Source organism: Silene latifolia, chromosome 6, assembly GCF_048544455.1.
Source record: "Silene latifolia isolate original U9 population chromosome 6, ASM4854445v1, whole genome shotgun sequence".
Classification (NCBI taxonomy): domain Eukaryota; kingdom Viridiplantae; phylum Streptophyta; class Magnoliopsida; order Caryophyllales; family Caryophyllaceae; genus Silene; species Silene latifolia.
This window is the reverse complement of record NC_133531.1, coordinates 40411492-40435334: the sequence shown is the minus strand read 5'-3', so window position 1 is coordinate 40435334 and position 23843 is coordinate 40411492. Positions and strand designations below refer to the sequence as shown.

The following is a 23843-nucleotide window of genomic DNA, read 5'->3' as shown; positions in this document are numbered from 1 at the left end:
CCAATGCGGTAGGTAAAGCCAAACGATAAGCCACTTCCCCAACTCGCTCTAAGATCTCATAAGGCCCTATAAACTTCTGACTTAGCTTGCCTTTCTTCCCAAACCTCATAACCCCACGCATAGGAGACACCTTCAGAAGAACCTTGTCCCCAACCTGAAACTCTATGTCCCGACGATGTAGATCCGCATAACTCTTCCGTCGATCCCGGGCCGCTCTCATCCGTTCCCTCGATCATCTTAATCTGTTCCACCATCTCATGTACCATCTCTGGTCCTAAAACCACCGCCTCAAAGACTATCGTCCCAACAGATCGGACTCCTACATCTCCTCCCATACAAAGCCTCAAACGGTGCCATACCAATACTAGTGTGATAGCTGTTGTTGTAAGAAAACTCTATCAAGTCCAACCTCTGCTCCCGGCTACCACCAAAATCCATCACACAAGCTCGCAACATATCCTCAAGAGTCTTGATTGTTCTCTCGATCTGCCGTCTCGTCGCAGGATGAAATGTTGTACTCATCTTCAAAGTCGTTCCCAACGATTCCCGCAACTCCTTCCAAAACCTTGATATAAACCTCGCATCTCTGTCGGACACTATGTCCTTAGGGACTCCATGTAACTTAAGCACGTTCTTTCGATAGGCCATAGCCGATTGTGCCTTAGTCCATGTATCTTTCATTGGAACAAAGTGAGGCGACTTGGTCGACGATCCACTATCACCCAAATCATGTTGTTACCTTGTTGACTCTTTGGCAAACCCACAATGAAATCCATGGAAATGGATTCCCACTTCCACTCGGGCACCTCCAAAGACTGAACCTTACCTTGTGGTCTTCTCTGTTCCCCTTTAACTCTCGGGCATGTCAAACAACGGGACACAAACTCATTTGTCTCTTTCTTCATCCCGGGCCACCAAAACGTTTTCTTCAAATCTTTGTAAAGCTTGTCTCCACCCGGATGAATTGAATATGGTGTGCAATGCGCTTCCGTCATGATTGTCTTTTTCAACTCCTCGTCATTAGGAACACACCACCTACCATCAAACCTCAAGCTACCATCTGTATGAATGGAAAACAGGGACACTTTGTCCCTTTTCTACTCCACTCTCCACTCCACTATCTTAGGATCCAAAGCCCGCTTATCCCGAATATCATCATAAAACTCCATGTGTCTTGTCATATCACCCATAGCATCTCCTTTCTCGCATCATATGAATCCCAAAGCTCGCTACCTCATCCTCGGCCTCATCAAAGATAGAGCGTACACAAGGAATGTACACTCTTTCTACTCAAAGCATCAACAACAACATTGGCCTTCCCTTCATGGTAGATGATTTCCATGTCGTAGTCACCAATCAGCTCCATCCACCTCCTCTGTCTCATGTTCAACTCCTTTTGCGTGAAGATGTACTTGAGACTCTTGTGATCAGAAAATACCTTAAAGATTGCTCCATAAAGGTAGTGCCTCCAAATCTTGAGAGCAAACACCACAAAGACCCAACTCCAGGTCATGAGTAGGGTAGTTCTCCTCATAAGGCTTCAATTGCCTAGAAGCATAGGCAATTACTTTACCATTCTGCATCAACACACATCCCAACCCATTCTTCGAGGCATCTCGTATAGACCTCGAAATTCTCGCTCCTTCAGTAATGCCAAGACAAAGCAATTGTGGTCAAACGCTCCTTTAAGGTTTGGAACGCCGTCTCACAACTCTCATCCCAACGAAACCTGTTCTCTTTCCTCATCAACGCCGTCATTGGTCTAGCTATCTTGGAGAAATCTTTCACGAACCGCCTGTAGTATCCAGCTAAACCCAAGAAACTCCTCACCTCAGCAACATTCTTTGGTGCTTCCCACTTTGTCACTGCCTCAATCTTCGCCGGATCCACAGCTACCCCATCTTTAGAGATTACATGCCCCTTAAAGGCAACTTTCTCCAACCAGAACTCACACTTGGACAGCTTAGCATACAACTCATGATCCCTCAAAGTCTGCAACACGATCCTCAGATGCTCCTCATGCTCCTCCTTAGTCTTAGAGTAGACCAAGATGTCATCGATAAACACTACTACAAACTGATCCAAGAATTGTCTGAAGATCCTATTCATCAAATCCATAAACACTGCCGGCGCATTAGACAACCCAAATGGCATCACCACATACTCATAATGGCCATACCTCGACGTGAAAGCTGTCTTCGGTATGTCCACATCTCTAATCTTCACCTGATGGTACCCCGACCTCAAATCAATCTTAGAAAAGACTGTTGCACCACTCAACTGATCAAACAGGTCATCTATCCTTGGCAAAGGATACTTGTTCTTTATCGTCACACGGTTCGGCTCCGGTAATCTATGCACTGACCTCAAACTCCCATCTTTCTTCTTCACGAACAGAACAGTGCTCCCAAGGCGATACACTTGGTCTAATGTACCCCTTCTCTATCAAATCATCCAACTGTCTCCTAAGTTCCTCCATCTCCTTAGGACCCATACGGTACGGTGCCTTAGAGATTGGCCCCGTTCCTGGCTTCAACTCAACGGTGAAATCTATCTCCCTCTTCGGTGGCAACCGGAATCTCCTCCGGAAAGACATCTCGCAAACTCTCCCACCACCGGTATCTCATCAATCGCCGGGCTCTCTATCCGGTCATCTCTCACATGGCACAAAATCGGAGGACATCCTTCCTCGATACGACTTCAAGGTGACAGCTGCAATCAACTTAACTTTGGGTTTGACTAGAAACCCACGATAAGACACACTTACACCCTTAGGACCTCTAAGGGACACTCTCTTTTGATGACAGTCTATCTTAGCCTTATACTTTCCTAACCAATCCATCCCAACTATCATCTCAAAACCATTAAAAGGAAACTCTAGCAAGTCTACAGGGAAATCGACTTGCCCAACTATCAAAGATACATCTCTAAACAACCTCCCACACGATACGAGACTACTTTGAAGGTATGAAAACTTGCTCCCTAACCGACTCATACACCCTCAAACCCAATGTTTTACATGACTCGAAGACACAAACGATCGAGAAGCCCCGAATCAAACAAAACAAACGTAGGAATACCATTAACAAGGAATGTACCGGTGATAACGTGCGCATCTTCCTCAGTTGCCTTCTTGTCCATCATGAACAACTTGCACATCTGGTCTTCCGCCCACCTCCCTGGACAGTACTAGCTGATGCGGTCGGCTTAGCACCCGACCCTTGATTGTTGTTGTTGTTCATCGGTGTCTTCTGATAAGAATTACCGCCGTTGCGGTTGCCTCCGCTCTGGTAGCTTTGACCTCCCCGGTTTGGCCATGATCCAGCTGGTCTGTTGCTCGCAAAGCTCTGCGCAGGTCTCTGAAAGGATCCCGGTGCACTCGTGCACTCATGTCTCTTGTGGCCTACGCCACCACAACCAAAGCAGGTCACTCCCCAGCTATTGCTCACACTCCCACGACCTCGCCCAAAGGAAGTTCCAAAGCACTAAACCCAGACCCGGAAGAAAATCCCTTAGATTGATTGTGGTTGCCTTTCTTGAAATTAGATTGGCCACCACCCTCGCTCTCAGACTTCCTCTTCTCTCCACCTGACCTCTCCTGAGCCATCTCCACTAGTCTCTCAGCTCTCCCAGCCCTCTCATACGCTTCCTTCACATCAGTAAGGACTCCCACGGGTAACTTATCCATAATCTTCGTGGTTAGCCCTCTCTCAAACCTCAAAGCCAGATTCTCCTCACTCAAACCCATATCCTCAAGCATATATCGGATTTCTCATTGAACGCCTGTAGTACTCGACCCACTGAGACATCTCAGCCGTCATCTTAAACTTGTCGAACTCCTCTCTCAACTTACTTCTCACATGTTCTGGTACGAACTCCTTCCTCACAGCCCTACGAAACTCCTCCCAAGGTATAGCAGGTAACCCTTGGTTGGTATATATCTCCTTGGCACTCACTTTCACTGAATCCCACCATTTGCCAGCTGCCTCCCTCAGATAGAATGCAGCCTGATCCACTCTCATCTCATCAGGACAGCGAACTAAATCTAGTATGTTCTCCATCTCCCTCAGCCAACTATCAAGATGGTTAGGCTCCTCAACTCCCTTGTACTCCTTCGGGTTAAACCTCGCAATATAGAGGCTGACTTTAGCATGGTCAACCTCCTTCTCCTTACTCTTATCCTTGTCCTCATTCACTCTCTTCAGGGTCTCAGTAAGAGCGTCCTGGTGTTCCAACATCTTAACGATGTCATCCGTAGTCATAAGCTCAGCTCTCGCGTACAAAGCATTTCTCTTGGGCAGCATCTTGAAGCTATATAAGAAAGGGATAAACATAAACACGCGTACTAAACCTCAAAACACGAAAACGCGCTGCCCAGAACCTACTCGATCGAGTATCCAAACCCACTCGATCGAGTAACGGGCTACTCGATCGAGTGCCCCCATGTACTCGATCGAGTACCCAAACTCCAGAACCAAACAGACCTTCTGATCTCTAACCCACTCGATCGAGTATCTAGGCTACTCGATCGAGTGACCCCCTACTCGATCGAGTACGCCTAGTTACTCGATCGAGTGCCCCAAAACTCGATTCTGGACTCAAAATCGCCAAAAACCTACCCGATCGAGTCAGCCTCACTCGATCAAGTACCACCAATACGTAAGAGCTACCCACATATTACGTCGTATACTAACATGCTAACTTTATAAATCACATTATATCATAACAATCATGCTATTAATTGCCACGTTGTAAAAACATTCCATCATGCTATCATTTCATCAACAATGTCTATATATATATAACATTACTTTTCTTTCATCTCATCAACTTCCAATTCGAACATCCAACCATCAACACATTCCATCACATTGTTACGCAAGTTACTAAGCACACACATGACTCAACACACATTTCCCCCATGTGGCCGGTTCAAAGTTGTAGGGCGACCCCCGCGACTTTAGGACGTCTCCCAAGCCTTTGCACTAGCTCCTACAACTTTTACCCCGGGTTCATTTTAATTGAGTCCCTATGTTCATTAAGTTCATTGGTTACAGGTTTCAGGATCGTCGCTCTGATACCATTTGTAACACCCCCATACTCCGAGTGCCTTACCAGGACCACTCAGGTATGAAGACATCACCATCTCGGTTGCCCGAGGTATGATAATCAAATAGACAAAACAGAAACAACATTTATTATAAGTAATTTAATGAATAAGTACAATCCTCGAAACCAAATTGAAAGTACAATACATTATTCCAAACTCTCTTTCTCAATCGAAATGTAAATAAATACTAAACTACAAGCGGAAGACTCTATCGTCATGTCGTGGCCATCCCAGCCTATCCCAGATATCATCTCTATACTGTTCAATATCTGCTCACCATCCCCGAATGGATCACCGCAGTTTTACAAAACAACACTGGGGTCGTACTAATCACACAATCAATATAAATAACAACAATAAGACAAATAGACAAATTTGAACCGTCACACACACACACACACCACCAACTCCCATCATCTCAATCGATCTGTCCACCGGACGACCGCCCGCCAGATGGGGGACCGCACTGCCGTTCCCACCTAAGCCCCGCTCATCGTACGAGCGATAACCCCGTCCATTAATGTGCACATCCCCTTTCGTGGCGGGTTCCACGAAGGGCGAAACTAGGGCGTGAGATCACTCCCGCAAGTGACCCCACTCAGCCGAGAACGCATCTCGAGAACCATCAACAAACACAACCACAATCACAATCACAATCACAATAATCATATCAAACAACTAACTACAGCACATCACCAATATCCCATTATGGGACTAATACTGAGTAGGAAATCCTACCCGGAAAGCACAATACGTGACGGTATCTACAAATTTGTCTCAAAACGCCTCTTCTACGAATTCTCCTCCTAACATATAACACATAAAGACTACCAATTACTTACTATTCATAAAACCCCCAAATCCTAAATTAGGGTTTGACCAAACCTAACAAAACATTATATAAATTATATTAAAAGCTTACCCTCGACGCAAGGAATCCAACGACACGAACTACGATACGAACCGACCGTCCGAACTCGGGAATTGTTAAGGATGCGATTAGGAAGATGACTGATCGCTTTCTCTCTTAAACAGGTTTTAGGTTTTGGTAAAAGTGAATTAAAACAACGACGATTATGTTTAAATACCCTAATCGCATAATTAACAAAACCCGCGAAAAACTCCCAGAACCTGGGACACTCGATCGAGTACCCAAGGTACTCGATCGAGTACCCCTACTCGATCGAGTGCCCCAGCTACTCGATCGAGTGCCCAACAGGTCAGAAACTATTTTGCTTCGCCACTTACCCTTACTCGACAGAGTAAGGCCTACTCGATAGAGTACCCCCAAGACTATAAATACGGAGTATTACATAACATGCTGAATATCATTATTTTCATCCTTGATTAGCAATGGCTCGTCAAAAGAGAAATCAATCTAAATCTAATAGAGTAATTAGAGTAGTAAACCATAATAATTCACAAAAAACTCCTCAAAAAACACAGATTAGTACTAGTAAATCAAATAATAATAAATCTGGTTCTAGGCTTCATCATCTCGATCAGGAAATTGACAATTCTCAGGTTGATATTCAGGTTGAGGATTGCGTTCTTGATAACGATGGTGAAATCAGGCCTTTCAATTTCAGTCATGGTATGGATTCAATCGCTGAAGAAGATTCGGATGATGGGAGTACTTGGACGGAGGTGAATTCGCGGTCAGGTTCCGATTCTGAAAGAGTAAGTCCTCTTGATTGACTTCGATGATATCTGAATCGAGCTAGCGTATTGGTCGATCTATTGCTTTGTCTCGCTACGTTCTAGGTGCGAATCCTCCGTTTAAGATTATTGATGGGTTTGTAAAGCGGTTTTGGGGATATACTGAATATGATAAGATTTCTTTCTATTCTAATGGTATATTCATTGTCCGTTTCAAAACTGAGGATATGAAGTTAAGAGTCTTACAGTCCGAGCCTCTATTTTTTGATAACAAACATGTGGTTATCAAGGAATGGACTCCGACTGCTAAGTTGATTCGTGAGACCGGTTATATGGTACCCATCTGGATCAGGTTCTATGGGTTACCTCTTAAGTTTTGGGGGAATGCGTTGAACAAGATTGCAGGTCTGGTTGGGGTTCCTGTGAGATGTGATAGCAATACACAACTGAAAAACTTCATAGGGCATGCGAGGGTGATGGTTGAAGTCAAAATGGGGGCAGACCTGCCTAATGTGATAGAATTCACTGATGAGTTAGATGTTTTGCACAGGCAGATAGTGCACTATGAGTGGAAGCCTGTCATCTGTACGGAGTGTAAAGGTGTGGGGCATATGGCTCTGGAATTCAGGACAAAGCAACAGAAAGGGCAAAAGCAGGTCAGACAAAAGTGGGTCCCAAAGGAGAGGGTGCAAAGAACAACTGTTGTTGTACTCCGAGCTGTTGTGATTCCACCACCTGCTAGTTCTTTAAGGATCCAATTCAGGAATAACATTAGTCTATCTAGAGGCTTTGTTACTCCAATACCTGTGTCATCCACTCCTTTTTCACCAGCAAGAGTCTTGACTAAGTTTACTAAACAAGGGGGAATGAGCATGGGAAGTGGCAGGAGAACCTTCTTAGAGGTTCTTGAGCATTCTTTTCAATATCAAGTGATTGAAGAGGAACCATGGGAGCAAGGCCTTGTCATTGAGAATGGGTAGCATAGGTTTCTGGAACGTGCGTGGTATGAATAGTGTAAATAAACACAAAGATATTAGATGGTTTTTTCATTCAAATAATTTAGGAGTTTGTGGGCTCTTAGAAACTAGAGTAAAAACTGCTGCTATTAATAAAGTACATCAAGGGATTGGTTCTCATTAGTCTGTGGTTCATAATAATGATAACCATGATGGGGGCAGGATTTGGATTATCTGGGATGCAAGTAATCATGATGTAGAAGTTTTGAGAAGTGAGGCTCAGGTGGTGCATACTAGAGTTACATTCCTACCAATTGGGAAAGCTTGGTTTCTATCAATGGTGTATGGGTTTAATAGGTTGGCTGAACGTGCTACTTTTTGGCAATCTATTAAGAGTATGAAGAATGCTGTTAGAGGTCCATGGGTTGTTATGGGTGACTTCAACAATGTGTTAGCTATGAATGAGAGAATTTGATCTGAGGTTACTGATGCTGAGGTTAGGGATTTTCAGGAGTGTGTTGACTATTGTGGGTTATGTGATATTCCTCCTCAAGTAGCTTTCTTCACATGGACAAACAAACATGAGATTGGGGATTTAAAATTCAGTAGAATTGACAGAACTCTTGTCAATGACAGCTGGTTAATTGAGTTTCCAAATACTATTACTATGTATCATCCTGAGGGTGTCTTTGATCATTGCCCATGCACCATGCAACTCACCTATGAAGTAAGGAATCAGAATAGATCTTTTAAGTACTTTAACATGTAGGGGAAGGACCCTAATTTCCTTAATATTGTTCAGGCTAGTTAGAGTGTTCAGGTGTATGGGTATAAAATGTTTCAGCTAGTAAAGAAACTTAAGCTACTGAAACAGCCCCTGAAAGAACTTAACAGTCTTGGGTATGCCAACATTGAGACCACTGCTCAGGTTGCATTGAAACATCTTCACAGTGTTCAAATGCAGTTGCAGGGTGACCCTACTAATGTTGGTATGCAACAGGCAGTTAAGGATGCTGATCTCCTCTATAAGGAACGTGGGCAAGCATTGAGAAGTTTTCTTGCACAAAAAGCTAAAGCACATTGGATGAGGGATGGTGATGATAATACTCAGTACTTCCATAGTGTCATTAAAGCTCGTAGGATGCAGAATAGGATCCTTGGAATTTATGACATGGATGGTCAAAATCACACTACCTCGGCTGATATTGAAGCAGCATTTATAAACTACTATAAGCATCTCTTGGGTACACAAACTTAGGTGGCTAAGGTGCTTATTGGCATAGTTCAGAAAGGCAAGTTGCTAACTAATGAGCATAAAATGAGGCTGATTGGTGATGTGTCTAATACTGAGATCAAAGATGCTTTGTTTTCTGTACCTGCTGATAAAGCACCTGGTCCGGATGGGTATACTTCACAGTTTTTTAAGGACTCATTTGATATTACTAGAGCTTATTTATGTGGTGCTGTGAGAGAGTTCTTTACTGCTGGAAGAATGCTCAAACAGGTCAATTCTACCACACTGACCTTAATTCCTAAGAAGGACAGACCAGTGACAGTGGCAGATTTTAGGCCAATTGCTTGTTGCAATGTGGTTTATAAAATTATCTCTAAAGTGATTTGTGCCAGATTAGCAACTGTGCTACCAGATATCATTAGTGAGAATCAGAGTGCGTTTTTATAAGGGAGAGACATTATTGATAACATACTGGTTTGTCATGACTTGGTGAGGTTATACAAAAGGAAAGCTTGTTCTCCTAGGTTTTTAATGAAGGTGGATCTCAAGAAGGCATACGACTCTGTTGAATGGGAGTTCATTAGGCAGATGTTGGTTGCTCTGGAGTTCCCTCAAAAGATGATTCAATGGGTTATGGAGTGCATTTCTACTCCCTGGTTTACATTGTCTCTTAATGGAGCTATATTTGGGTACTTTCAGGGGAAAAGAGGGATCAGACAAGGAGATTCAATGTCTCCTCTCCTTTTTACCCTTAGCATGGAGTACCTCAGTAGAATTTTGAATTATGTGACAAGTTCCTTGGAGTTCAATTACCATCCCATGTGTAGAGCACTCAGGCTTACTCACTTGTGTTTTGCGGATGACCTCCTCATGTTTTGTAGGGGAGATAAACAGTCTATATGCACCATTCTGAGAGCTTTTGCTACGTTCTCTAAGGCTTCTGGACTGGTAATGAATAGAGAGAAATCTGATATCTACTTTAATGGTATGTGCAATGAGGATAGTCAGTATGTGATGAGGGTTTCAGGCTTCAGAGAAGGGACTTTTCCTTTTAGGTACCTGGGCATTCCCATTTCTTATAAGAGAATGGTTGTTGGGGATTGTTCCAGGCTTGTGGAGAGAGTGGTAATGAGAATTCGTGGTTGGGGAGCTAGAAAGCTCAGTTATGCTGGTCGCCTTGTCCTTGTTCAGGCTGTTCTTTCGCAGCTGCACAGTTTTTGGGCTCATATTTTTCTCATTCCTGTTACTGTGATGGACAGAATAGAGCTTATTTGTCGAAATTATTTGTGGAGTGGTTCTGAGGAATTTCTGAAAACTGCCCCTGTAGCTTGGACTAAGGTATGCACTGAAAAAAAATCTGGTGGTCTTGGTATTATTAACTGTAAACTGTGGAATGTGGCTATGCTTGGCAAGTATGTATGGTGGCTTGCCATGAAGGCGGATCACTTATGGATACGATGGGTGAATCACATGTATATTAAAGACCAACATTGGATGGATTATGTTCCAACTGTTAGTTCAAGCTGGACATGGAGGAAACTTTGCCAGGTCAAGGAGCAACTTAAACCTGCGTACTGTAATGGGCAATGAAGGTCTAATGCAGGGCGATATACTATCTCTGAGGGTTACATTTGGCTTCAAGGTGATCAGGTCAAGGTTCCTTGGCATCCTGTTGTATGGAATCGTTTCAATATGCCCAAGCATGCGTTTATTGGATGGCTAGCTATCCAAGGAAGACTACTCACTAAGGATAGACTAGTACGTTTTGGGGTTATTCAGGATGGTACGTGTGATATGTGTCTGGACCATGTTGAAGATCACTCTCATTTGCTATATCAATGCCGATTCAGTAGCCAATGTTGGGCGTTGGTTAAAGTCTGGTTGGATGTGGCTTTGCCTGGCAGTGGGATACTTGAGTGATGTAGCTCTTGGAGATGCAAGTCTCTCATGAAAAAAAGGATTGTCTGTGCTGCGGTTTTGTTTTTGGTGTATCAGCTGTGGAGGGTCCGTAATGTGTGCAGGGTGGACTGTTACCTTCCTTATCCTGCAAGTGTTGTTAATTCAGTGCAACAAATAGTGCAAAGTAGAGGTCATCAATGGAATTGGACTTCTAAGTATCAATGTATGAGTTGGTCTCCTTGGATGTAATTTGTTATATGGTTAGCAGTTTAGAGTAGGGTTACTATGTTTGTGTCTATTGGTGAATGTATGACTTTATCTTAATTATTAATATAATTTTCACATTTCACCAAAAAAAAAAATATCATTAATCAATATATTACTTGAAGTAGGAGCAGATTTACCGGTGAAACAAGGCATGTAACCGCTAGTACCACACTCAGTCGGGATATCTCTAAGAGATCCCTTCTTGGGTCATGCAAGCCTAAGGTGAGAAGCGAACTGGTCCATGGTCAGGTAGGAACTAGTGTACATCAGACAGAACTCTACGGTATTCTCCGCCGCATGATAAGCGAAGGAACTCATAAACTCTAAGGTCTGAAAAGGATAAGAATGTTTCCTGAGATAATATAACCCCGCCAAACCCAAAGTCTCAAAAATGTGCCTAACATCAACCTCTATCTTTAGGTCCTCTAGAATATCCATGTCAATGCATATATTGGGTCTCATACGACGTCTCATTAACTCAACAAAAGCATCTCTTTGCTTAAAATCAGCAAAGGCTATGATAGGGTATTCAATAATCGGTAGAACAGTAGGCCCCTGACTCCCCTCCCCAACCTCAGGCTCAGCGGCTCTTGACCTCTTGCTCTTGCGGGTTGCAGCTGCAGCTCTTGGCATCTGTTTCAACATGTTTTTAGCCGTACATATTGGGTTTTACATAAACAAAGTGAACTTTACAAGGTACTCATGTGAAGGGAAAAAACAATTTAAAGTAAAACTTTTTAAGACAAAATAAGAATTTCCACTCCCGTTTATCCTTATAATTCATAAAAGACGGTTTTCAAATTTTTCAAACAGCCAGTTTTCACAATCGATATAAGTATTTGGATCTTAACCTCTCAAAATAAACTTCACAAAAAAGACCATTATCACAAAAATTAGGCAAAGATTAAGTTTTAAGGCACTTTTAAGACGGAGTTTTAAGACGAACTTTGGGGTGAAATCAACAAAAATCAAGCACCAAACATGATACTAATAGCATTCCCTACTCTATTTCAACCTTTAAAGATTCAAAAGATTTAAAGTGATTCTTATCAAAATTCAACAATTATAAAGCAAAAACTTTGGGTATAAAACAAAATTTCAGAAAATCCAACATTTTCTTTTACTACCAATTGATTAAAACATAGGAAAGGAGTAGAAATCTTACCTTGAATGAGTTGCAATTAGATTCACTGAAAGAACAAGGATGATTCAAGATGAATCAATCACAAATTACACAAAAATTTAGAGGGAAGAAGGCTTAATAGGATTTTTAGGGTTTTTGAATGATATAGAATGAGAAAAGAATGAAGGAAAAAGGGAATATAAGTCCCGATAAAACCCGTGTACTGTAGCGTACTTACTCGATCGAGTACCGTACTTGCTCGATCAAGTGACTTGGTTACTCGATCGAGTAGCCTCTACTCGATCGAGTTAGGGTTGCTCGATCGAGTTTCTGTTGGGAAGAATAAACTGCGATTCTGTTTTTCCAACGATTTCGATCGAGTGACCCAACTACTAGATCGAGTAAGGCCTACTCGGTCGTGCAGGCACTTGTACTTGGTCGAGTAAGATTAAAACAAGCGACAAAAAGGTTGCACATTCGATTAATCGTTCCTGTAAAACAACAAGTCGTTCGGAGTCTAAGGTATACTTAGACCTCGTCACTGATTATTTCCATACGATTACTATCAATTAACGTTGCAGACCACACGATTACCGCAATCAAACACTTTTACTTTTATTCTACTACGTTCCCAACAACACACAATTCAATTCAGCCATGATATACTATAACTCACACACACACACACACACACACACACACACACACACACACACACACACACACACACACACACACACACACACACATACACACACACACACACACACACACACGAACACACACACACACACACACACACACACACACACACACACACACATATATATATATAACAACATTAATAACAACAACTCATGTGGTGGGTTTAACAAGGGGCGAGTCAAGGGCAAGAAGCCACTCCCGCACGTGATTCCACTCAGCCGAGGGCGCACCTCGCGAACCACAGACAAACAACCATAACCAATTACAATGCCAACAACAATACCAAATCCAAAAAGACAACACAACCTACATACTAAACAATCAACAGTACTGAGTAGGAAAACCTACCTTTAGCAATCCGTAACAACACCGCATATGACCGTATGACGATAAACAACCACCCTTACCACCTATTACAAACAGCATGACAAACCCTATTACTAGTAACACAACCATAACCAACACTAGGGAAAACGATGATGATGATGATGATGATGATGATGACTTACCTATACTCGGCGTTGCGACGACAAGACCGCTACTCATGCTTCCCATACCCATGGTGTCTCAACTTACAAAGGGCTCCAAAGGATGAAAATTGGTGAAGGAGAGAGATGTATTGACAATTAGGTTTAGAGGATATATAAGAAATGAAACTGATTTTGGGCTCACGACTTCACGATATATATTTTACCGCAGAACTCCACTTACTCGATCGAGTATGTAACTTACTCGATTGAGTGGCCTTTACTCGATCGAGTTACAGAGCTACTCGATCGAGTAGCCCCCGCTAGATCGAGCATCCTAAACCCAAAGGTTACTATGACGTAGATCGCACTACCAAAGCTTACGATAAAAAGGTCTAGACATATGTCTAAGGTCAGTCAACGACGGTGAACGGGTCCCTAAAAGGGCGTGTATTAAAACGTTCGCGCTGCCGTGCGGCTGTTGGTGACGGTGTTGTGATGCCGTCATCGGTTATGGTGGAGTAGGCGGGATACTTATGAGACGAATTTCGGAAATAGTGTGTCAGTTATATAGATTGTTGTTTTGTTTACTGTTGTTTCCTGTGAGTTTCGGTTTGGACATATAGACTGTTGTTTTTTTTATTGATGTTTCTTACCAGTTTTGGATTGGGAGTCAGGGTAGAGTATGATATGGAAGAGAGTTACGTATGTTTCCATTGTTGTCATGGTATTGTGATATTCTGTTAATGGGACACTATTATGAGAGGTTGTTGGAGTAGTTTTTAGTTTGTTTTAGAAGAGGCATTGGTTGACATAGTAGTGACAAGTGATTTGTGGAACATGTGTTGTATTGAACTGGAAACTACAGGTGGTTTATAACCTTTTATCGAGACAATAGGTACGGAGTGTTGGGACTTAGTATCATGTTAAGTTAAGGGTGAGTTTTGCGGTAATAAAAGAAAAGAAGTTGAGAATCTAGTGTGAGTGTGTGTAACAATTGTGGATCGTAAGTTCTGATTGTGGAGATAAGTGTATATATAAAGAAGTATGTCGTTTTGCAGTAATGTTGAAGAGTTGTAGTAGTGGTTATGCTGAGGATTTTATGGTATAGGTTAGATGGAGTGCAGAATAATTGGAGGCACGAGAGGTGTTAGAGAGACAGAGCCTTGAATATGGGATGGTTGTCGGTTTTGAAGTTCTAGTCGGTGATAGGTGACATAAGATGAGGATAAGAGAAAAAAAATTTAAGGATCTAGTATTAGTGGGTTACGAGGACGTAACATTTATCTTAAGAGGAGTAGGATGCGACAAAGAGAGTTTGATGGTTGTGCATGTTGTAGTATATTTGGAAGCTTGAGTCTTGGTGTAGAATAAAGGATAGATTTGTGTTGTGGTTGAATATGCCAATGTGCTTATTGTATTTAATTTACTGGTCTTCTATTAAGTTAATCACTTATTCTTATTTATATATGTACAAAGGCTAGACTAATTAGTAATGTATAATTTGAGTTGTTAGTGATTACAAGGTTCTTAGCCAACATGACTATGACAATAAATATTTATTTCACCACAAGTATAGTATTCAAGTAACTCCTTAATAGCAAGCAACTGGTGATTGTAGTTTTATGGGGTTGTTAGAGTAGGAAGCATTGGTCGTATATTTGGCTCCAATTACATACTTTGTCCTTAGCAAATTAGGGGAAATAACTACATCATAACTCTAATGAAACGTTAATATGTGGTTCTTCAATATGTGGCTCTTATTGTCATACATTATCACCAAAAAAACCTCTAGAAGATGCTGGTAGCTTGCTGATTCCGTCTAAACTTTGTCGTCTAAGCTTACAAATAAAAACAATATTTATAAACTCAACTAACTACTCTTACTAGAGTGTCAAGTAAAGGTTGGATCCCAAGGGATGGATATTCTATTGATTTATTGGTTGTAAATGTAACACCCCCATACTCCAAGTGCCTTACCACGACCATTTAAGGTATGAAAACGTCACCATCTCGGTTGCCCGAGGCAATGATACTCAAATAGACAATAACGAAATGTATTTAAATGATAATAAAGTTTAGGTGATACAACAAGGTTCCAAAAACTATCAAAAGGAATACAACTGTTCTCCAAAAACCAAAGTACTCAAACAACTAAATAAAACACAGCGGAAGACTCTAAGACCGGTGGTGACTTCATCCCATCTATCCCTCGCATAAGCCATCATACATGTTCAACAACTGCTCACTATCCCCGAATGGATTACCACAGTTTTTAAAACAATTAACGTGGTCAGTACTGATTACATAAAACAAAAGCCACAAGGAAACAATATCACAAACAGCTCAAACAGCTCAAACCAATCTCCAGTCTCCATCTCCAATCTCCACACAACTGACTACACACTAAAGTGTGTAGATCTGTCAGAGTACCCATCGTAACAAGTACTCTTCGCCGCCAGTGGGGGACCGTAGCCATTACCACCTAAGCCCCGCTCATCTCCATCGAGTGATAAACCCAAGTTCATTAATGTGCACATCCCCCTTGTGACGGGAACCACAAGGGGCGAATCAAGGGCGTGAAGCCACTCCCACAAGTGACTCCACTCAGCCAGGGACGCACCCTGAAGATCACAGACAGATACACAATTGATCAACAATATACAACAAACAACCATCAAAATCAAACCAACAATATAATTAACCAACAATCACCATCACAAACACCACACATTACGTAGCCAATACTCAGTAGGGAAACCCTACCTGGAAAGTAAACACCAACAGTCGATCAAGCAGCTAAATCAGAATCTTTCCTCAACGAAACCTCCTCCTATAACATACATACATGCAATTACTACCACATTCAAATAAATCACCCAAAACCCCCAATATCACCCAATTCGGGATTAACCAATCTTAACAAAACATTATAAAAATTATATAAAAAGCTTACCCTCGACACACGGATCACAACGGCGTAAACAACAATGTAATCCGACACTCCTAGCCTTGGGATTTGCTAATAATGCGGCAACAACAATCAACGTAACTTCTAATCTTCTCTTTGAAAGGTTTTAGGGTGTAAAAGTGTTTTAAGAAAAGTGACGAAATCTTTATATATACTAATCCCGCATTATTAACAAAACCCGTCAAACATCACCCGTAAACTCACTTACTCGATCAAGTAAGTGACTTACTCAATCGAGTGCCCCTTACTCGATCGAGTCCCCAACTTACTCGATCGAGTACCCTACAGGCAGTCTACTGTTTTGCGTAAAAAGCTACTTACTCGACAGAGTAAGCCCCACTCGATAGAGTACCTTAAGAAACATAAAACCGTAGTATTACAGTCTTCCCTCCTTAAAAAGAAATTCGTCCTTGAAGTTCAAACCACAAAAAAAAAAAACACACTAACCTCACCCCGACACAACAACATAACCAAAATGACCACAAAACTCAAAACACACCTCCCAAAACAAAACTCAACCCGACTCAAGACAACATAAAACATGCAAAAACTTGCAAAAACTCTATGCGACCATCTCCTACCCCCCTAAAAAAACCAAGGTTACGTCCCCGTAACCACACATACCTGATAAAAAAGAGACGGATACCGCTCCCTCATAGCCTCCTCCGCCTCCCAAGTAGCCTCCTCAACCTCATGGTTAGACCAAAGAACATGAAGCAACACTATCTCACCGTCTCTGGTTTTCCTAACCTTGTGATCAAGAATCTGTTTGGGCACCTCAAGATAAGACAAGGGCTCATCCAGCTCGATGTTCTCTACATCCAACACATGTGATGGATCACTAACATACTTCCGCAGCTAAGACACATGAAACACATTATGCACTCTATCCAAAGCAGCTGGTAAAGCTAACCGATAAGCAACCTCACCCACACGATCCAAAATCTCATAAGGTCCGATAAACTTCTGGCTCAGCTTCCCTTTCTTACCAAATCTCATGACCCCACGCATAGGAGACACTTTTAAAAGAACTTTGTCCCCAACTTGAAACTCTATGTCATGACGATGTAGATCTGCATAACTCTTTTGTCGATCCTGGGCCGCTTTCATCCTTTGTCTAATCAGCTTGAACTGTTCAACCATCTCCTGTACCATCTGTGGTCCCAAAACAACTGCCTCAGCACTATCAACCCAGCAAATCGGACTCCTACATCTCCTCCCATACATGTCCTCAAATGGTGCCATGCCAATACTCGTGTGATAGCTGTTGTTATATGAAAACTCAATAACACAACCTCGCAACATGTCCTCTAAAGTCTTGATGGTCCTCTCTGTCTGGCCATCTGTCGCAGGATAAAATGAGTACTCATCTTCAAAGTAGTCCCCATCATCTCCTGCAATTCTTTCCAAAACCGTGATATGAACCTTGCATCTCTATCGGACACTATATCCTTAGTCACCCCATGCAAATGAACCACATGCTTCCTATAAGCCAAAGCCAATTGTATCTTGGTCCAATTATCTTTCATCGGCACAAAGTGAGCTGACTTAGTCAGTCGGTCAACTATGACCCATATCATGTTATTACCCTGTTGACTCCTCGGCAAACCCACTATAAAATCCATAAAAATGGACTCCCACTTCCACTCAGGTACCTTAAGAGACTGAATCTTACCTTGTGGTTGTCGTTGCAACCCTTTCACTCACTGACATGTCAAACAACGAGCCACAAACTCAGCTGTTTCCTTCTTCATCCCAGGCCACCAGAAAGTCTGCTTCAAATCTTTGTATAACTTGTCACCGCCTGGATGTACCGAATATGGTGTGCAATGACCCTCTGTCATGATTATCGTTTTCAACTCCTCATCACTAGGAACACACCATCTCCCATCGAATCTCACACTACCATCTGTATGAATAGAGAATCTAGACACTGTCACTTTCTCTACTCCTGCTTTCCACTCCTCAATCTTGGGATCGAAAGCCTGTTTCCTGCGAATGTCATTATAAAGGTCTGTATCCACTGTCAAATCCCCTCTAGCATCCCCTTTCTAGATCATATGTATCCCCATCTTTCCCACCTCATCTTTCAACCTCGTCAAAGACATAGCTGTGCATAGAGAATGCACACTCTTCCTGCTCAAGGCATCTGCAACCACATTAGCTTTCCCTTCATGGTAAATGATTTCCATGTCATAATCCCCAATCAGCTCCATCCACCTACTCTGTCTCATGTTCAACTCCGTTTGAGTGAAGATGTATTTGAGACTCTTGTGATCTGAAAACACCTTGAAGGTCGCCCCATAAAGATAGTGCCTCAAAATCTTGAGAGCAAACACAACCGCACCCAACTCTAGATCATCTGTCGGATAGTTCTCCTAATAAGGCTTCAATTGCCTAGAAGTATAGGCAATTACATTCCCATTCTGCATCAACACACAACCCAACTCATTCTTTGAAGCATCGGTATACACCACAAAGTTCTCACTCCCTTCAGGTAATGCTAAGATTGGAGCTGTGGTCAAACGCTCCTTTAATGTCTGGAACGCCGTCTCACAGCAAGGACACAAAACCTCAATGAATATGCAAAATAGGTAACTAAAGATAAGAAATGACCGTAATAGTTGCTAGAAAGCATGGGAACGAGGCTAATTCGGGGACTAAATGTGCACAAATATGAGTCACATCAATGACATAGTTGTAGATGAGTTGTATTTCATTTATTCATTAGTTTATATCTGTAATCACTAAAGTTGTTATTTATTTAATAAAGTTTCTTAATTGTAATTCCAATTTCACTGCCTCGGGGAAGCGAGATGGTAACATCTCCGAATTTTCTTGGCCGGGTAAGAAGGGAGTGTTACAGTCCTTGTACTTACATTTTGATTAGAAATTGATTGGGTTGTATCGCCTATGTATTCATTAAAAATGAAATCAAACCCAGAGCGTAGTTCAAAAATAGAAAATGTAAAAGAAAAAATGTTCGAAGCAAGAGCTTGTAATGAACGTAGGGAATAAGCATGGTGCTTTACTTAATGTTAAGAATGCAATTAAGTTATTTTGATGATACTGGAGATGAAAATAAAAAATGCCATGATGCAAGAGCAAGGTGGCCCGCATTTCAAGGCCGACCAGGGCCGTGTATTACGTGTCACAGGAGCGGCACGTGGATCCCGCGGAGGCGCATTTTTAAGGTCTATTCTAAGGGTAATATCAGTTGAGTTGGTTTAGATTAGCCGGGTTTGAAAACTCATTCCCGTCTAAATATGTAATTCTAACCGCACTCCCTAAGAGTATAGATTTGACTAGATAAGGCCCGACCCAATTGGGTTTTAATTTTCCCCTTTGGTCGACTGGTAGAAGAGCTCGAACTGATTAGCACTAGATCTCCCTCTTTAATGTTTTGGGATTTGACTCTTTTGTTGAAGGCTCTTCTAATTCGCGCTTGATATGTCTGGACATTATGCAAGGCACGTAATCTTCGTTCGTCCAGGAGGACAAGTTCTTCATACCTATTCATATTCCATTATGCTTCCGAGATTTGGATTTTAAGTAAAATGCATAGACATGGGATCTCTAGCTCTACTAGTTGTACGACTTCCATGCCATATGGTACATAGTAAGGATTAGCCCCAGTGGGCATCCTGACAGAGGTTCAGTATCCCCATAATGCATAGGGTATCTTGTTAGGCCAGTCTCAATAGTTGTCGATCATTTTCTTGAGGATCATTACGACATTTTTGTTTGCTGCCTCTACTGCACCATTAGTTTGAGGTCGATAAGGCGAAGAGTGATGATGCTTGGTTTTGTACTTGGCCAACAACTATTGGGTTTCATCTTGAAAATGGGACCCGTTATCGCTGATTATCTCACGTGGGCACCCATATCGACACACGATATTGGTTTGTATGAACTCAGCCACATGTTTGGATGTTAGAGCAGTATAGGATTCTGCTTCTTCCCATTTCGTGAAGTAATCAATGGCTACCAAAATGAAACAATGACCACCCGTCCCAGTTGGAGTGATATTCCTAATGATGTCAATTGCCCAAGTAAAAAACAACAAAGTAGATGTCATCGTGTATAGTAGAGATGGTGGGACGTGTTGTACATTCCCAAATCTCTGGCAATTGTGGCAATGCCTTACGTATTTGATGCAATCTGTTTCCATGTTGTCCAATATTATCGTAGACGCATGACTTTCTATTCCATCATGGGACCACTCATATGAGGACCACATTCTCCATGATAGACTTCTTCCATAACTTTCTTTGCTTTTGAATGATCAAGGCAAAGCAAAATAACGCCTTATGGCATTCTCTTGTATAACTCCCCTTGATTCAGGACATATTGAGATGCTAATAAACGAATCGCTAGTTGTCCCCTCTTATCCATATAGGGTGGATATACGCGGTTGAGCTTGTAATTCAAAATGGCTTGATACCAAGGCTTCGCCAAATTTTCGTTTTCATTGGTAAGAAAATGTACATAAGCTGGTTCGGACCGTCGCTCAATGCACAGTAGCATTTCTATCATGTTGTCGAGCATGTTGATCAAGGATACAAGTTTCACAAGAGCGTCTACAAACTGATTTTCTTCTCGAGGTAGATGAAAATAGACAAATTGGTCTAATAATTGAGTCACTTAATCTATCCAGGCTTGATATAGCGCTAGGCTTTCACTCCGGGCTTTCCAAGAACCAGTAATTTGATTGATGATTAAAGACGAGTCGCTATGGACCCGAAGTCTCTTGGTACCTAAACTGACTGCTGCTTCTAAACCGATGAGGTAGGCCACATATTCCGCCGCGTTATTAGTCACCTTGAAGTGTAGTTTGACAGAAATTGGCGTATGCTCGCGTTCAGGAGAAATGAGCAACACTCCTATACCGTACACTATGAGGTTGGAAGCCCCATCGAAGTAGAAGTCCCATGATTTTTTATTGGTGTGTAGAATATCTTCGTCTGGAAATGACCATGTATCTATTACTTGGGTACCATGAATGGGGTTGTCTTTGAAGAATTCGGCTACTGCTGGTCCTTCAATGACCTTCAGAGGTACATATTTGAGATATAACTCTAAGAGCATCAAAGTCCATCTCGCCAAACGTCAATTTAAGACGGGCTTTTCGAAAATGTATTTGATAGGGTCCATCTTCGAGTACATGTTGATGTAGATACCCAATATCTGTCGAGTCTCCGACAAACACCCGATGATTATCGGACTACAACATGCTTAGGAATCGATACGTTTAATCGACAGTTTTGTATAACTATACGTCGAAAAACTCAAAACGATTTCGAATACAAAACATTTTGAAAACTTTTTAAAAGTACCTGGTGTGTTTAATGCACAACGACGGGGTCACAATTATACTAACTAGAGTCAAAACCGACACCGGGCCAAAAACCAAATCAGAAACTTAAATCCCGACTACAACAACGAGTAAAACTGACTCAAACACAAAAAACAAACATCACAAAGCTTCCATGTTAAGTATACCCGGTATACTTGAATGGTCAAGTACAATCATGTCATCCAAAACCTAGGATAGAACAAATAATGATTTCAATTGCGTGATAGTGACAACACAGCTCGAAGACCCGCAAAATGGCTCACCCTTCTTCGAGTAGCCCATGCGGCCACGTCTCTCAAAATGCCCACAACCACTCAATCTTCTATAAATACCCCTCAAATGCCACCATTTGAAGGTATGCGAGCGTCCGCCCCCTCATTTCTCCCTTAAAATCGAGTAATATTTTCAACCTACCGATCGAAAATACAAGCCATACACATTGTTTGGTACTGTCATCGTGCGTTAAATCACTTGACCGACCATCTCGACCAACTACACCATCACTAAACTTAACAAACCGCCCTTTACATTGCTAAAACGGTTTTCAACCGAGTTTTCCGACCTAACAAGTTATTACACTTTCGTCGATTTCTCGTCTCAAGCCTAGCATGTAAGTGTGAGGGTATAATAATCCTCTTCGTTCATGCATCTTTATCTGTTTTATGACCTTCACATGCTAAAACTTGCATAATATGGTCCAAAATACGGATCGAATGAGCCAAAACTATGTTTTGACCGAAAACAGAAGGCCTTAAACAACACTAGGTGCCTCGCGCCTCAATGAGGTGCCCAGGTCAGAACTCAAAAGTGTTTGAGTTCATTCTTTCCATTTTACAACCGGTTTTTACCATTTGAAATCATTGTTATGATAAACTTTTTAACCGTAAAATATTTTCACCCTTGGTTCCTCCTACCATGACGGTTTAATCCGTGTTCTGGTGATAATATTTGGTTGATTACATTTTAAAAGGTATTTTAAATCCTTTTATTTCATTTATTTACATTTCAAAACCACCATATTAGTCATATATGCACAGTTATCCTTGGTTCCATATACCATTTCACCTTTTAACCCGAGTACGATGATTAACATTGATTAATTATAAACAAATAAACTTAAAACAAGTATTTCATAATCATTTTCCAAAACTATTCATGTCAAGCTTTTAAAACCGAACCCGACGTCGAATATTGTCAACACAATGATGATTATTCAAGTCTCGTTCTTCATGTTGGCATAAAAGCGGTCTAAACGACCTTTTCAAACAAAGACGTGTTTTGATGTGAACATTATTTGCACACATTTAGTCCCCTAATTGAGCCTATTTTGCATACTATAATAACATTCCATAGCTATTTTATCCGTCAAATGCTTTCTATTCTGCCTTCCTAGTGCATTTCATATGTTTTGTAAGAAATGAGACAATTAGGCGGAAATTCCCGTCTCTTGAGCTTGTATGGAAGGACATTGACGATCTTGGTAGGACGAGTGTAGAAGAAGAGGCAAGAACTAAAGACCAACGTCGCAAGAATAAGAAGCATGGGAGAAGAAGTATTCTGAACAACAATCCGGGCGTCCGAAGCAGGAAGTCCCTCGTCCAACTGTCCAACAATCCGAGCGTCCCTACCTTCGGGACAAGCGTCCCTCCTGCCTACAATTCGTTCGTCCCACCCCTGAATCCGAGTGTCCCTCGGCGTCTTCATCAAGGACGCGTATCTCCTCGAAATACTTGTATTTCCCTACTTAGAACTTAGAATTGTTAATTACTAATTTAGCCTTAGTTAACCTAATGAGTCACTACTATAAATACCCCATTTGGATGATAATCAAAGGGGGCTTCCACATTATTAGAAATTCCTCTTAGAATAGATTAGGAGTAAATTAGATTAGATTACTCTTTAATCTTTCCACAAATTTCACATTAATTTCTCCTTAATTATTGTTCAAGTTTGTTACTTTTGGGTAATTGAAGATTATTGGGTTATTATTGGAGGATTGACAACCCTTTATCAATCAATCAAGTTCTCTTCTTTTATTCTTGCTTTATTATTTGGATCATCTCAAGTTTGGTATAACTCTTTTACCCTTTACTCTT

At 41.6% G+C, this 23843-nt stretch overlaps 1 protein-coding gene across 1 annotated transcript; it reads left to right on the top strand.

Moving 5' to 3' along the window:
• Positions 1–6463: 6463 nt before the first annotated feature.
• LOC141588000 (uncharacterized) lies at positions 6464–8983 on the top strand. Its single transcript, XM_074409459.1, has 5 exons — positions 6464–6773; positions 6875–7745; positions 7948–8175; positions 8227–8452; positions 8570–8983. Exons 1-5 carry the CDS (start codon positions 6464–6466, stop codon positions 8981–8983), a joined length of 2049 nt encoding a protein of 682 aa, XP_074265560.1.
• The last annotated feature ends 14860 nt before the right edge of the window (positions 8984–23843 follow it).